This window comes from Labrus mixtus, chromosome 1 (assembly GCF_963584025.1).
Source record: "Labrus mixtus chromosome 1, fLabMix1.1, whole genome shotgun sequence".
Lineage (NCBI taxonomy): Eukaryota > Metazoa > Chordata > Actinopteri > Labriformes > Labridae > Labrus > Labrus mixtus.
The window spans coordinates 521,113-538,631 of NC_083612.1; the positions used below are offsets into that span (position 1 = coordinate 521,113).

General features: G+C 41.6%; 1 protein-coding gene across 1 annotated transcript in view; it reads left to right on the top strand.

Annotated features, from left to right (window-relative positions):
• LOC132978573 (zinc finger protein 551-like) overlaps positions 1–16,851 on the top strand; it is a 17,170-nt gene extending 319 nt beyond the window's left edge. Inside the window, exons 2-7 of the mRNA XM_061043784.1 lie at positions 31–109; positions 8,985–9,189; positions 9,315–10,066; positions 10,664–10,748; positions 13,255–13,870; positions 16,842–16,851. Coding sequence (XP_060899767.1) covers positions 31–109; positions 8,985–9,189; positions 9,315–10,066; positions 10,664–10,748; positions 13,255–13,870; positions 16,842–16,851 — 1,747 coding nt within the window. The remainder of the gene's footprint in view (positions 1–30; positions 110–8,984; positions 9,190–9,314; positions 10,067–10,663; positions 10,749–13,254; positions 13,871–16,841) is intronic.
• Positions 16,852–17,519: the final 668 nt, after the last annotated feature.

Here is a 17,519-nt window from a genome sequence, read left to right on the forward strand (position 1 = left end):
TGTTTTCTTGTGTAATATGTCCTGTCACAGAGTTCAACAGGAGAGCTCCGAGGTTCACACAGATCAACCAGACCAGCAGAATCTAACAGACCTGGACTCCATCTTTATGGTGTGTACAACACTTTTTAAATCATTAGCTACCATTACAAGACTTTAATAATAAATAACTGGTCCGTCTTGACCAGCTGATCTTCAGACTCAGACGATTTTATTCATCCCAAAGGCTCATTCAGTTTTTGGGGTCAACCCAGACCTACATACGTTCACAAACAGACAGACAGGCCGACCAGCAGAGATGCTCACTGGAACACTGGCGCCCTCATGTGGCCTCATAGGTAGAGACAGACCCGAGGGCCAGGAAAGGTTCAAATACACCGTTTAAGAACAACAATAGATCAATCATTTATAAGTAGATAGGACATACTATGATGGGTTGCTCACATTCAGAGAATGTTTGAACAGGCCACCGACAGAATGACGAGAATAAACCACAATGTGGTTCAACACAAGAACCAATACAATAAATAATACCATGAGGGTTTTCATCTCGTGGCTGCTATCAAGGTTTACCAGCCTGATGGCAGAGGGAATTAAAGATTTACATGCTTTTTGGAGACTCCCGCTTTTTTAACGTTAATTTAGGTGACTTGTGCAATTCGTGCAGATCCGAAAATATATAAAACAAAATAAATACATACGGGAATTTGTTGTGAATGCGTATGATGAAGTTCGGCTCAGTAGAGTTCACCTACCAATGATCTGCGAGTAACGCAGCTCTCGTTCTCAACCTAACAATGTTACTAGCCAATCAGAAACAGAGTAGGAGGGGGAGTGGCTATGGCACGGAGCTGAACGGTCGCAATTTCGAGCTCTCCGTGGGAATCGGCCAAATTTAACTATCCTGAGTTAAAAGCGAACGCACTTCTTTATCAAACTTAAGTTAAGTGTATCTGTAATCTAAGACATGTCGACCAGACACCAGAAAAAGGCTCAGAATAAGACCGACCGACACAAGGAAACAGAGGAAGATGCTAGAATGCTAACTTCTGGAACAGCGGGGATCTTCGAGGCAATTGCAGCCCTGAAAAACAACTTCGGCTCCAAATTTAACGGAGTTCTGACTGCAATAAATGAGATCAAGCCGGACTTTAAAGACTTTTCAGGGAGACTGGAACAAGCAGAGGAACCTATTGGTGACATAGAGGATGATATTACTGGTGAGAAAACCAAAATCACGATACTGGAGAAGCAGGTGTCTGAGCTCACCTCTAAGGTGGATGACCTGGAAAACAGGAGCCGCCGTTCAAATCTCAGACTGGTGAATCTCCCGGAGAAAGTTGTAAAGGGCAATACCGCTGCTTTTCTGGAAAAGTGGCTACCCGATGTCCTAGGACCCGAGACCTTCCCTGCCCCGCTGGTTATCGAAAGAGCACATAGATTACCAGGTGCGCCACAATCCTCTGCTCCGCGAGTCATGATAATGACGTTTTTAAACTTCTGTGACAAGACCCGAGTCATGCAAGCGGCTAGAAAGAATGGTAAGATCATGTATGAAGGCCACCATGTCATGTTTTTTCAAGACATCTCCACTGAGCTGCACAGGAAAAGAAAGCGCTTTGACTGTGTGAAACAACAACTATGGGACCTAAAGATAGAATACGGCATCATTTAACCCGCTAAACTCAGGCTAGTCCACGAAGGGAAACCTCGCGTGTTTGCTGATCCTGCAGGTGTGGAGTCGTTCATTGAAGAACTGGAAACCTAGCAGGATGGTCACGGCTAGCGGGATTACACTGGGATAACCACTGTCAGTGACTGAACTCTTCAATGGCAGCAGACGGCGTGAACATTCAACTTGATCTGTGCTTTGCTTCTACCAAGGAAAGGTACTGTCTGTTTCATGCACGCGGTAACAATGCTTTCCTGTGTTGCACCTGATTGTCACTATACGATGACATGGTCTTTAATCCCACACACCAGACAGATACGCATATAGCCTAAGCATATTTTGTTCGCTTATTGCATTGAGCCGATTGTGAGCGGGGGGTTTGTTTATTGTGTGATTCGTCAGATCGTAACTGATCCTCGTTGTTAGTGGATCAGTTGAGCGCCTAGTTTGCTCTCAATGTTACCAGGGAAGGTACGCTGTCTCATTTGGGGAGACAGTGCTGGGATTATTTTAGGGGTTATAAATGTACATTTTATTTTGAAGTGTGGGATAACGACATACAATCCAATTGTGTTAAGAACGAGATTACAGTTTACATCATTCCTTCCTATTACATATATGGCCTGGTTGAAAGTGTTCATACTTGATTTTATTTTGTATGTCTTCTAATGTAAATTTGAAGTTTACATCCTGGAATGTTAGGGGTTTGGTGAAGTTGGCTAAAATGAAGCAAGTACTCAGTAGGGTTAAACAAATTAAATCATTAGTTGTATATCTCCAAGAACCCCATTTACTGGCAGATGGAGTGGTAAAGATAAAAAGGAGATGGCCAGGGCAAGTAATTTCAGCCTCCTACTTATCACACACCCGTGGGGTGATGATCCTGATTCATAATTCGGTACCCTTTAAAGTGGACAACGTCATCCGTGACATAGGGGGTAGGTACCTGATTGTCCAGGGTACATTGATAAATGAAAAGATAAACATGATTAACATATATGGCCCGAATGATGACAATCCCAAATTCTTTGAAAATGTATTTTTATTAATTTCCTCTCTCCCAGGGAAGGCTCTTATAGCAGGCGATTTCAATTGCACTTTAGACCCTAAAATGGACCGTTCAACTGGGGTGGACTCCTCTCATATACAAAGAAGGAAGAAGCTATTACAGTATGTGATGGATTTGAACTTGTGTGACCCCTGGAGGAGATTAAACTCAGATAAGCTAGAATTCTCCTGTTATTCTCCTCGATTTAAATCATACTCACGTATAGATTATTTCCTGATTTCCAGCTCTATGTTCTCCTCTGTGATAGAATGTAACTATAACAGCATACTACTGTCAGACCACTCTCCCACTTCACTTGTATACAGAGCCCAAGGGGTAGTTAAAGGCACTCCTAGATGGAGATTCCATCCCAGATGGCTTTCCGATTCGAATTTCCTGCAATTTTTAGAGGCACAAATTGAGTCATTTTTTAGCACAAATACGGATGAGACCTCTGCTATTGTCAGATGGGAGGCCTTTAAGGCGTACATCAGAGGCATGATCATATCTTATACCAGTTCAAAAACAAACAAACTCAAAGTAAAAATGAACGAGCTTGACCACAAAGTTAGACAATTGGAAAGAGAGACCTTTTTGGATGGCTCCACAAAAGCAAAACAAGAATTAACGTTACTTAAAGCCCAATATGAGGAATTGTCCACATCGAAAGCAGAAAATAGTTTAATCTGGCTCAAACAGAGTTACTATGATCAAGGTGAAAAACCGGGGAGATTGTTGGCCTGGCGAATTAAGAAATTGGATGCAGACAGGGCAATTACTGCAATTTAAACTCAGAGTGGAGTAATATCAGCAGAAATTAATGATACCTTTTCCATCTACTATAAAATATTATATACATCTGAATCCTCAGAAAACTTGGAAACACAATCTGAATTCTTACTTTGTATTCCTTCCATACCAGATGATCTTAAAGGACATATGGATAGGAAACTAGGTGCCTCAGAAATCGCTGATGCTATTACCAATATGAGGGGAGGTAAAGCTGCAGGCCCTGATGCTCTACCAGTTGATATTTAAAATATATTTAAAGATAAATAAATTGAACCTCTTTAAGCTATGTATGAGGAGGCCTTTCAACAGGGCTGTCTCCCAGATTCCCTGAGGAGCACGCTGATAACACTTATTTTGAAACCCAATAAGTCCCCTACCAATTGCACATCGTATAGATCCATTTCACTGCTTAACACAGATGCTAAGATTATCGCTAAAGTAATGGCTAGAAGACTGGAATCGGTGCTTCCAACTGTGATCAATCCAGATCAGAATGGTTTTGTGAAAAACCGTCAAGACTTCCATAATGTCAGAAGGGTGTTGAATTTGATACATGCGAGGGAGGGAACCCCTGACACTGCCATTCTGTCTTTAGATGCTGAAAAAGCATTCGACAGAGTGGAGTGGAGGTATTTATTGGATGTGCTATCTCGCTTTGGCTTTGGTAACTACTTTCGAAAATGGATTGAGACACTTTATACTGACCCAATGGCAGAGGTCTCCACCAACTATTTAATATCATCTCCTTTCAAATTTACAAGGGGTACCCGTCAGGGGTGCCCTCTCTCGCCAATGCTATTTGTTTTGGCAATGGAACCGTTTGTGATAGCGGTGAGGTCACACCCCTCAATTTCAGGTATAAAAGTATTGGATACCGAACATTGCATTGTAATGTATGCTGATGACACCCTTTTATTTCTAACAGACCTAAATAACTCAATCCTTAATCTGATTAAATTAATTGACACATTCGGAAATTTTTCAGGCTTTAAAGTAAACAAAACAAAATCCTCTATTATGTTTTTGAATAAGCTTGAGCGAATAAATGCGGTGATAAACCACCCTTTCAATAATGCAGTAAACGGATTTAAATAGCTTGGTATCATCATTACCCCAACCATTAAAGATTTAGTAGCCTGTAACTATGATCCTATGATTTCCACAGTAACTGAATCCATGAATAGTTGGTCATCAATGCCAATCTCTCTATTGGGACGTATAAATGTAATCAAGATGAATATATTACCAAAGTTTTTATATCTATTTCAATCGATCCCTTTACCCCCACCACCACAGTTCTTTTAATAAATGAAGCAACTATTTACAAAGTTTATTTGGAATAACGGAAGGTCAAGGTTGAGACTGTCACGTCTTTACCTGCCATACGAGAGAGGAGGGTTACCCAATCTACAGTGGTATTTCTGGGCTGCTCAAATTAGAGCTGCATTGTATTGGTTTTCGCCTGAACCTTACTTACCATGGGTACAAATTGAAAGTTTTTGCACTAAAGGCCTGCGACTTGACACTTATTTATACTCTGCATCTGTCAAAAAACTGAAGCGACTTACTGATAACCCCTTTGTGAGAAACACAATTAATGTCTGGCACGATGTACAGTCATTTCTTGGTGAATCTACTTTGTTTTCTGGCTTTTCACCAATATGGGGGAATGATAACTTCTCTCCTGGCAAAAAAGACCAAGGCTTTAAAATGTGGGCAACAAAGGGCATCTATAAAGTTATGGATCTATATAAGGAAGGCAAACTAACTCCATTTGAAGAACTTAGAATTGAATATGACATACCTCAGACACACTTTTAAAAAAATATTTACAGTTAAGGAGCTTTGTTTATGCACAGACGCACTCCTATATACAACCCCCTTTGTCCATATTAGAAAACTTAGCAGTGAATAATTGTACTGGTAAGGGTCAGATATCCTAACTCTATAACATACTGGTGAAAAATCATAAAGACTCTACTGAGCATAAGAAAACTCAATGGGCAAATGACTTGCAAAAAGATATCTCGGAGGAGGGCTGGAGGGAGGTGTGTTCGAAAGCTCAACTCCTAACAATAAATACCCATCTCAGACTGATTCAATATAATTGGATTATGAGAACTTATATTACTCCGGATAGACTGAATAAAATGAATCCAAATAATCCTGTTGTCTGTGTTAAATGCAATGTCGAAAAGGGCACATTATTTCACTGTCTGTGAGACTGTCCTGAGATACAAAAGTTCTGGAATGAAGTTATAAAATGCATTTCTCAGATTACCTTGAATCCAGTACCCGACTGCCCTACACTTTGTATTCTTAATTTGTATCTGAAGGACTGTATGCTAAACAGCAAAGAGAAGAAAATAACTGACTTGTGTTTAGTACAAGCTAGACGCTTGATTTCTCTTTGCTGGAAAGACGTCAAGAGCCCTTCAGTTGGTCGCTGGTTGAAAGAACTATCAGCATGCCTTGTCCTTGAAAAGTTAACATACACAATGAAAAAGAAATCAGCCAAATTCAAAGAGATCTGAAATCCCTTCCTTGCATTTTTAAAGGACTGTGAAGTTGGAGAAACTCCGGTAACTTGAAGGTGATATGTCCTAAACTGTCGATACCATGTGATGTGATGCTAAACTGTGTATGATTACATAATGTCGTTACCCAGTTTTTGCGTTTTGTTTTGTCTTTAGGTCTGTCTTTTCTTTAATTATATATTTTCCCTTTGGGGTGGGGGGAGTGGATTTTCTTTATATATAGTTTGACTGTTATATGCTTTGTTAAATGTATTGTATTTTTTGTAAAATGTAAAAACTCAATAAATACATGTCAAAAAAAAGAAGAAAAAAGAAACAGAGTAGGGCGGGTTTTGGCAATCCCACTCGAGCTGTGGGATCTAGCGATGCAGCATGTTATGCTAGGTGCGCCGTCTAGGTATATTTCCTGCACATATCATCAGCATTTAAGACCATTTAACTAGAAGGTTATCGATCTCCCTCACTCTGTACCCCTCACAAGACTTTATATACTCTGCAGGAGACCAGACAGACAGAGAGAGAGAAAAAAAGAGAGACATGTCCGCTCTTTGGTATTTCAATGCAAAGCACCAAACTAAACGATGCATTTTCCCGTTTTGTGCAGCTGCTTGCTGAAAATGTGATTCGGCTCTCTCTTGGTTTGTGAAATCTCTGCACATGCAGATCACCTGTTGTGATAACGGGATCGGAACTTTTTAAAACGGGAGTTGTGTTGCACGGAGCTAATCGGTGCGTTCAGTGTGGTCTGGCCCTAACCATTTTGGTGCCCTTGGTAAGATTTCAGCCGTTGCCCCTTAAATTGCAGCCAGTTTGACCACCAAAGACAATATTCATCAACTTAAAGAAAACTGGCTTACAGCTTTATATTTAACATAATTTATTTATTTTAAAATAAAAAACTTATAAACAAACAAGTAAATGGTTTTAACTCTAATATTTCTTAATATAAATAAATAATAACTAATAAATACAAATAACTAGTGTAACAGAACAAACAATACCAAATAGTGCAGGGAGCAGAAGTGGTCGCAGACAGCCCGGGCACAGCAGCGGATGGATTTAAATGTTTTGATTGCACTTGGAGAGAGAAGATGAGCATTTGTAAAACGATCTGCATTTTATAATATAGTGTGAACACAAAATATTATTTTCTGTTCAGAGCAGTACAGAAACCTCAGCATAGTTTTTCACGTGAGCCCAAATGTTTTCCTAACCAGACCTACAACATGCACACATATCTATTCAGTGAGGACTTCTGGCACAAAATGGATTTATGCTCTTTGACATCAATACTCTAAAGGCAAGAGCTTAAAACTATTAATGACAACAGGAGGAGGAAAATTAACATTTAGCTAACTAAGTACACAAAGATGTCAATAAATATAAAAGTTGTTTTTGTTTCTCAAACAACATTGGAACAAAAGAAAAAGTGTATTACTTACACTGGTTATTCTCTTAACATGAATAATCTTTTTTTTTTAAGATTTATTTTTGGGCTTTTTATGCCTTTAATGGAGAGATAGGACAGTGGATAGAGTCGGAAATCAGGGAGTGAGAGTGGGGAATGACATGCAGGAAGGAAGCCACAGGTGGGATGTGAACCCGGGCCGCCCGCTTGAGGCGCCCCAACATGAATAATCTTAACCTAATTAAAAGTACAGTGGAAATAACTGATGTTAACTCGAGGTAGGAAACACTGACGTTACTATCATCCATCAATAACGAGCTAGCTTAACTACAACAGATAATTGATCTGTGCAGCACATTACCTCTGTGTCTTTTTCATATTATTCCTCCTTCTTCTTTTTTCGTCCCTGGGCTCTGGAGGGCTTTGTTGTTGTTTACATTACGATCATTTATAAATGTGATATTAATCGGTACACTCATTGTCACTCACTTCTAATAAGTCACCTGCCCTCCTCCTCCACAACGAGCAGGTAACGAACAGCTGTGTTGTGATGCGCTGGGCCAAGCAGAAGGCAAGAAAATAGAGCCTTTTTAAATATGTGATAGTTGTGTTTTCATGGCTTATTTTGTATCATTACTAAATAAAAGCATGAAAATTGTATTAGATAAATAATATTTAGTGATAATTAAACGCATTTTTCCATCTAATTCTTCTTCTTATCTGCCTCACTGGCGCCCCTAGCATTTGTCTACACTGCCTATGCCACGGGCTGGCCCTGGGTCTGGACGTTGACAATAATTTCTGTGCAGCGTACTGTATCAGCGCTCAGTGCGTGTGCAGGCAGGTGAGAGTGTATTTGTCATTGAAATTGTCCCGACCCCTCTTCAATAAATAAACAAAAAAAAAGGAACCCAGAAAATAAGATCATGTCTTCACTACATGAGCATGTGTCAGGAATTAATCAAATTCTGTATAACTTTTAAATGTTCATATAGTTGTCTAACTAGTACGTAAACAAAGCAAAATAATGTCACACTAAATACTAAATTATAAATCAGCTATACAGAGACTACTTGTTGAAAGAAACGTTGGATTTTCTGCAGGGCTGGAAAAGTGCAAAAACACTACAACTCTCCAGAGCACATGTTTAGAAAAGTATTCAAACTTATGCATTCTTCTTTGTGTGAACATGTGTCTGATGAACGCTTAAAAGGTTTATGAAAAGATAAAAAGATTGGATCATAATTATAAAGTTTTGCAGAAAAGGCACAAATTGGTGCATAAAAACTGATCAGAATGCAGGAAAATAAATGTTTAGTGCTCAAAAAGTCTAACTTGAGATTTTGTTTCTCCGGTTGCTTGTAAATCCTGTCGAGGATGAAGAGTTTTACATCCTCTACCCCTTTACCTGTTTGATATGCAAACTGTGAGGGGTCTGGTTTGTCATATGCTAAGGAGATAACCTCATCTTCAGACTGACAGATGAACTACCAGTTTATATTAAATATCCAGTGTCTCCTTCTGTTCCAGCTGCTGGAGGAGAACATCGTCACCTTTGTGAAGAATGAGCTGAAGAGAGTCCAGAGAGGTCTGAGTCCAGATTACCCAGAATGCTTAGAGAGTCAGAGTGAGGATGAAGATCAGGGGAGAAGCTGTAAAGAGGATTTTATGAAGATCACTCTCCACTTCCTGAGGAGAATGAAGCAGGAGGAGCTGGCTGACTGTCTGCAGAGCAGTAAGAACATTTGAACAGATTTAGTATTTTAGAAAAAGGACAAAGAGGTTTAAAGTTCCAAACTCAGATAGTCATGTGACCTATATCAGGATCTGTTCATTGATTTCAGTTCTTTCTTTATTCAGGAACGTTTGGTGCAGTGCAACAGAAACTCAAATCTAACCTGAAGACGAAGTTCCAGTGTGTGTTTGAGGGGATTGCTAAAGCAGGAAACCCAACCCTTCTGAAGCAGATCTACACAGAGCTATACATCACAGAGGGAGGGACTGGAGAGGTCAATGATGAACACGAGGTCAGACAGATTGAAACAGCATCCAGGAAACCACACAGACCAGAAACAACCATCAGACAAGAAGACATCTTTAAAGCCTCACCTGGAAGAGATGAACCAATCAGAACAGTGATGACAAAGGGAGTGGCTGGCATCGGGAAAACAGTCTTAACACAGAAGTTCACTCTGGACTGGGCTGAAGACAAAGACAACCAGGGCATACAGTTCACATTTCCATTCACTTTCAGAGAGCTGAATGTGCTGAAAGAGAAAAAGTTCAGCTTGGTGGAACTTGTTCATCACTTCTTTACAGAAACCAAAGAAGCAGGAATCTGCAGGTTTGAAGAGTTCCAGGTTGTGTTCATCTTTGACGGTCTGGATGAGTGTCGACTTCCTCTGGACTTTAAAAACAACGAGACCCTGACTGATGTCACAGAGTCCACCTCAGTGGATGTGCTGCTGACTAACCTCATCAGGGGGAATCTGCTTCCCTCTGCTCGCCTCTGGATAACCACACGACCTGCAGCAGCCAATCAGATCCCTCCTGAGTGTGTTGACATGGTGACAGAGGTCAGAGGGTTCACTGACCCACAGAAGAACGAGTCTGTCAGGAATTGGTTGTAGCTCTTTGTTCAGCCACGGACCAAAAATTTCTACACCTCTAAACCTGTTTGGAGGCTCTTTGATGAAAGAGCTACAGGAGATGCTGCTAGGAGAAATCCTACAGCTGATGCTGTAATGGAGGTGAGATCCTATCTTGAGGATGGTGGCAGGCCAAGGCCTCAGTCTTCCCACGCCTGGTGAAGGTGATGGAGGGGAGACTGTGTATTGTGGCAACATCTGTTCCTTCTGAGAGAATCTTCTCAAAAACAGGGCAGATACTTACAGTAAGAAGGAATCGCATCAGCCCATCCAAGCTGAGGCATCTCATTTTTCGCAAGGCCAACCTGCACTGAGGACATTCATATTGTTTGATTAAAGAGTTCTGGTTCTGTTCTGTGGATTTGTTTGCAGTTTTTTGTATTTATTTTGTATTTGCATTTTTGTATTTGTGCAATTAAAAAGTTTGATTAAAATATTTAACAAGAGTAAGAATGCTTTTGTAACAGAATAAATGCATGCACAAAGGGTTTTCGACACACAAACCATTCATTTTTGCAAAGTTAAACTAAAATATGAGGCTACAAAAGATCCTGAATTAAGAGCCGAAGATACGAAGAGGAGCTCCACCGACAAAGAAAACTGCTGGATGTGATTTTAACTCCTGAAATCAAGCTACAGAGAACAGGTTGGTTTTCTTTCCACTGCTGGAAACGTGTTTCCTGCTCATGTTTCAGATAGCAGAGCCTTTAGCTAACTTCCACAGACGCACACAGCACAGTGTTAGCTGCAGCTAGCTCCTGCTAACAACATCATTGAGTTTACTGGACTAAAAGACTCTTTAGTCTTCAACTATCAAATCCAAAAATCTGCGACGTGAGCTGTCATGAATATAATTCACTTCGTGGCAATATTTTTATTTTTTTATTTAACAAGGTTGGTCCCATTGAGATTAAAAACCTGTTTTTCAGGGGACACCTGGCCAAAGTACAATTTACAAAACACTAAATTTTGGATTAAAATAGAACCATCTATGAGTCATATTTGGGAATCAGTTGTTCAAACAGCCGAGCTAAAACATCGACATCCTATAGAATCTGCTTCCATGTTTTTCATCTTAGATTTAAAAACATTTAAGGACAGAGAGCATGAAGAGGTCCTGAGAACTCAAAGAATACTGTCTGGTACTTCTCTGCATGAAAACTCTGCATGAAAACACAGAGAGAGGAAGCAGACCTTATATATTAAGGTGTACCAGTGTATGAGCCTACGGGTCGTAAAGCGGAGCGAGGTTGTGGATGGCCTTGAAGGTGAGGAGCAGAATTTTGAAGGTGATGCGATGTTTAACCGGGAGCCAATGAAGCTGCTGTAGGACGGGTGATGTGATTAACAGAGGGCGTTCTGGTGAAGATGTGAGCGGCAGAGTTCTGGACCAGTTGAAGTTTGTGGATGGACTTGAGAGGGAGACCAAAGAGAAGGGAGTTGCAGTAGTCAATGCGGGATGTAACCAGGGTGTTGACGAGGATGGCAGTACTGCTGGGAGTGAGGGACGTGCGGAGGCGATTAACGTTACGAAGATGGAAATAAGCAGACTGGGTGACATTATTGATGTGAGCTTGGAATGATAGTGTGCTGTCTAGGATGACACCCAGACTCTTAACATGAGGGGAGGAAGAAACTGAGGAGTGGTCAATAGCCAGAGAAAAACTGTCGAGTTTAGAGATTGTTGATTTGGTGCCGATGAGGAGAAGCTCGGTTTTGTCACTGTTTAATTTGAGGAAGTCGAAGGTGAACCAGGATTTTATGTCTTGCAGGCCATCAGTCAGGGAAGTGGGCGGGAGGGAGGAGGTGGGTTTGGTGGATAGGTAGAGCTGGGTGTCATCCGCATAGCAATGGAACTGGATGTTATACTTACGGAAGATATGGGCCAAGAGGAAGGAGATAGATGATGAACAGAAGGGGGCCCAGGACAGAACCCTGAGGAACACAGGTAGTGACTGGAAATGGCTGGGATTTGAAGGTTCCGAGTTGAGTGAACTGAGTGCGACCAGAGAGATAGGATGAAAACCAGTGCAAGGGTGTGTCAGTGATTCCAATGGAGGCAAGTCTGTCAAACTTTCACCCAGGTAAAAGCCAGACATCTTGTGAAGGATGTCCATCTTTCCTTCATTGATCTCATCCACTGTGACTGACACTGCTTCTGCTCAGAGAGTTACTACTCATTTCATAGCCGTAGAAGAATTTCAAATTGAGATAGAAAAATCCTAGAAACCAAGGTAGAAAGGTCAGGAGGTTCCTGTGGGGCTGATAGTCTCTAAATTCATTTGAAAGCACACTGTTTCAACCTCATTGACAGCGCAGTGTGCCAGCTTTACTGTAGCTCAGCTCGCCCAACAGCAATCTCTCTCCCAACTATCGTAACAGAGAATCCATTAATTCTCTTCAACAGAATTAAAATGTCATCATCCATAGCAACAAGAATACAGGACAGGATAAAAATGTAGCATTAACTTATCGTGCTTTTATTGATCATGTCAATTAAAATATTAAAAGCAGGGCTGTTAACGTTAACACGTTAATCAGTTTTTTAATAACAGTTTCTGCAGTGATGGAAAAAAGCAGTGAAGTAATATCCCTGTGACATCAAACATTTCACTTTTTGTTGATGTATTTATGGAATTTTGTACACATTTATTTTAGAGATAGGACAGACTCAGAAACCAAGGAGAGAGATTGGGGAATGGCTTGTGGGAAAGGAGCCACAAGTCGGATTCAATCCTGGGCTGCCCGCTCTCCAGGACTTAATGATGATGAGGAGAAACCTCAGTCCTCACAGCCTTTGGCTACCGGTGCCCTCACTTTTTTTTTTAGACAACCTCTCCAGCTGGTTTCATTTACTTTTACTTTTTTACTTTTTTCTGTGGTTAAGTTAATATAGTATCTTCAGTCTACCACAAGTTCCTTATTTTCTTTCAAAATAAAGGTAACCTAAGCATAAGACATAATTACAAAATAAAAGCATTAAACACTTTTTTTAAAATTCAAAATAAGTGAATTCCAAACATGATTAAAATGTGGTCAATTCCAATCAACTATTGATTTTCAGCCTTTAAAAATGAAATCATTTGACAGCCCTTATTAATATTTAAAAAGCAGTTTAAGTACCGTTAATGTTTGTTTACTGTGTCCTGCAGATGTCCAGCAGCTGTTGGTGAGTAAAGAAGAGCTTCCACCTGAGCAGCAGGAGTGGAGCCACATTCTGGACCAGGAGGACACTAAGCCCCAACACATTAAAGAAGAACATGAGGAACTGTGGATCAGTCAGGAGGAAGAACAGCTTCAAGGACTGGAGGAGGCTGATACCACCAAGTTCCCCTTCACTCCTGTTTCTGTGAAGAGTGAAGATGATGAAGAGAAACCTCAGTCCTCACAGCTTCATCAGAGACAAACTGAACAGATGGAAACAGGAGTTGATGGAGAGGACTGTGGAGAAGCAGAACCAGAGAGAGACTCAGATCCAGAGAGACGTTTACAACCAGAGACTGAGGTCGAGACTGAAGACTCTTATGAACCTGAGACTGATGACAGTGATGATTGGCAAGAGACAAGAGAAGATCTGTCAGAATTAAACCTGAAAAATAAGAAACTAAAGACTGGTAAGAGACCACACAGGTGCTCGGACTGTGGTAAAAGATTTAACAAAAAAGGCCATCTGACCAGTCACATATCAGTTCACACCGGAGAGAAACCCTTCAGTTGCTCTGAGTGTGGTAAAAGTTTTAACCAGAAACGGATTCTGATCAGACACATGTTAGTACATCCAAGAGAGAAACCTTTCAGCTGCTCTGTTTGCAGTAAAAGTTTTACCCATGGACAACGTCTGACGAATCACATGTTAATTCATACAGGAGAGAAACCCTTCAGCTGCTCTGTTTGCAGTAAAAGCTTTAACCAGGATTTGGATTAAAAGTTGTGTCTGCACCTGTGCATAGAGCTGACCTTGGTTCAGACACAGTAGAAGGGGAAGTTCCTTTGGATGTTTGTCCTTAGCTGCCGGTCTATGGGATTGGCGTTCTGGGGAGTGATTTGGCTGGGGAATGTGTCTTTGCTGGTGGGGGGTTTCTGGATGTTGTGGTTGAGATGCAGTTTGTCTTGCGGGGACCTGAGGTTGTTGTGGGGTGTCCAGAGTTTGCACCTGTCTGTCCTGATGAGGTGGATCCTTCTTTTTGCCAGACACCTCGAGGGGATGAACCTGGTGCTGTTCTCCCACCTGATTTGGGAGCACTTTTTGATGGGGAGGAGGAAGCATCAGCAACTCTTGATACCACTTTGAGGGTTTGTCATGGAAGTTACAAACCAGATAGTGAAAGACTTGAGAGCTCATGAAAAGTATAGTTCATCTCCAGCTTTTGCTCCAGAGTTCGATAATGTGGATGTGGTTCTGTGTACTAAGAACGTGACAGTGCTTGCTGCGCTTAACCTTGATCACACTTTCCAGAGTTGTGGTAATGATTCAAAGGTAGAAACTGCAGTCGTGTTAGTTTAAGAAAGAAAGCTAGGGCTTGAGCGGCTTGTCAGTTGCTACTTCAAGAGGTTAACTTTGTACTGTTTGATCTCATCACCGAGACAGAAAGTTTGGTTTCTGTTTGGGCGCTACACCATTCCGACATGTATGTTGGTGCCAGTGTTATCCCTCTGATTTTGCAAGATAGTTATTAGCCTTGTCAGTAGAACATGGCCACTGGTATATAAAGATGCCCAATCCAGACTGGTCACTTAAAAACTGCATTTGGTTGCCTTGTTTGTCCTGTGTTTTTGTTTTGTTCATACTCTTAAAGTGCTCCTAAGACCTGATCCAGGCTGCTGAGAGGGAAGCTGAAACTAACATTGGGATAATATAAGTTATATTGGGTTTTTGATTACTACATTTGGGAAATATGGTACTTTGTTTATTGGAACTGGGTGGGACCAAGTTCTTTAGGGAGAGGGTGTGACGAGGGGAAATTTGGGCATGAATCAAGCATCAGAGGAGGTTTGTGACCCTGAATAATCCAGCTCTCTCTGAACGCTCAGTTTTGGTGTGTGTGTCTCTTTAAATGCAATGAGGCCCCCCCCCCTGAGTTTTCCCCGTAGACATCACTCCTTCAATAGGGAGAATAAAAATGGCGGACCTGCGCTAAAGTTTTGCTCTGGGCTGGGGGTGGAGTCCATGGGTGGAAATACCAGGGGAGGGGAGGGTATTTTTTTTACCAGAATCCCACAGTGACATCACAAGGATGCAGACCACAAACAAAAGACTGGATGGTTTATTTCACATTTTGTGGGTCAGTAGACTCTCAGGTTACCCAGATATATATTCAGAAACACTGTACAAGTGGATTTTTCATCATATGTCCCCTTTAATGTTGTATAATAAGGTATGGCAGGGAGGGAGGTTGCCAGTTAGCTGGAAGGAGGCAGTGATTGTTCCCTTAAGGAAACTAGGAAAAGATCCAAGCAACGCAGCTAACTACAGGCCAATCACCTTAATGTCACATATTTGTAAAGTGATGGAGCGCATGATAAATGGCTCATGGCGTGATGACGTTTCATGAGTATTCGTATGGTCGTAAGTTTACTTTGATAACAGACCACAAACTGTTACTTAGGATCTTAGGTCCAAAAACGGGGGTACCTCCCTTAGCTGCTCCTAGGATTCAAAGATGGTCTCTGATTTTAGCAGTGTCTACCTATGAAATCCAGTACAAGCCATCGGAGCAGCACGGAAATGCTGATGCATTATCTAGACTCCCTGTGCCCAATGACAGTTTTCCAAAACCGAATCCAGTGTTCAGGGTGTCATATTTAGATAGTCTGCCTGTCACAGTAAAAGATATAGCACTGGAAACGCAGACAGATCCAGTGCTGGCAAAAGTAAAACAGTATGTTTTGTCAGGGTGGCCAAAACATGTACCAGATGAGGTGCTACAACCAGATGTGAAAGGGAAGTTTGACCTCACATTAGAAGATGACTGTGTTCTCTGGGGTTTCAGGGTGGTCATTCCAGACAAACTACGGGGCAGGTTATTATCAGAGTTACATGACAGCCATTGGGGTACGGTAAAAATGAAGTCTCACTCCTGAATTTTGTTTTGGTGGCCAACACTTGATGAGGACATTGAAAATGAGGTGAATCTGTGTGATATTTGTAAGCAGCAGCGTAGCATGCCTGCCACAGCACCTGTACATACATGGAAATGGGCTACAGGTCCATGGGAGAGGATACACCTTGATTTTGCAGGAGTTAAAAAGCCTCAGCTTTTCCAGCCAGTTGGGGTCTCCAAGCCGCCAGACAGCAGGAGGAAACTCCGGTCTTTTTCTGTGGGTCAAGCTGTGCTTGTTAAAAACTACAGGGGAGAGGAGAAGTGGCTGGATGGTGTGATAAAAGATGTTTTGGGCCCTGTTATATATTTAGTTACTGTACAAGGAGCATGTGTAAAAAGACATGTAAATCAAATGCTTGATGCAAAGCGAAAGAATGTTACTGCAGAACAGACTGTAACAAACACTGAAGGAAGCTGGGAAATGTATCCGGAGGATGATGGTTAGGACACTGACATTGTTTCTGTTGTCAGTGAAAAGACACTTGAGAACTCTCAGAGCCCAGAAGAACCTGACGGAACGCTGGAAAAAACTTTTTTGTTCTTTGGAGAAATGTTCATTTAAATAAGTGAGTTTTTATCTAGAGGGGAGGAGCTGAGGTGTTTAAACCAGAAAGCTGTGTTATCTGTTCCGCCTGTAGGTGGCGATAAAGTACTGTATGGTGGTGCTATTTGCAGTTGTAGAGTGTCTCCTGTGCCAGAAGCATGTTGTAGCTGGAACACTGAATAAAAGGAGCCATCGTTCACAACCGTTTGCTCTACGTCGTTATTCACCTGAGAGATATTACATCCCACGATGTTCTGTTAGACACAACAGGAGCCCTGAGTCTCTCTCTCCCTCGGCATCAGTCAGTCAGTGATTCCTACGTGAATCACCCCGAGTGTACTGTTCAGTCAGTGCGTTCAGTACATGAATCGAATCAGTGACTGACCAATGCCGACGAGGAACCAGTACGAGACATGAAAGGGAGAGGGAGGGCGGGCTTGAGCGACTCACTCCACCTGGCACGCCACTTGCGGTCAAGAGAGAGAGACACAAGACGGGAGAGAGTAGAGCTCAACTGAAGTTGACTTTATCAGCACTCACAAGTATCAAAACAAGGAAATCATGTGGACAAGATATCATAAGTTAACCACATCCTTTACAGATCATACAATAAGGGCTTGAACATTAGTTTCATTTGGGTTCCCGCTCATGTTGGCATAGATGGCAGAGACGCACACAGCACAGTGTTAGCTGCAGCTAGCTCCTGCTAACAGCTAACGTCCATAGACCAGTGGGTGCGCACTGTAGCTGTTCCCACTCAATGTTCTTGAAG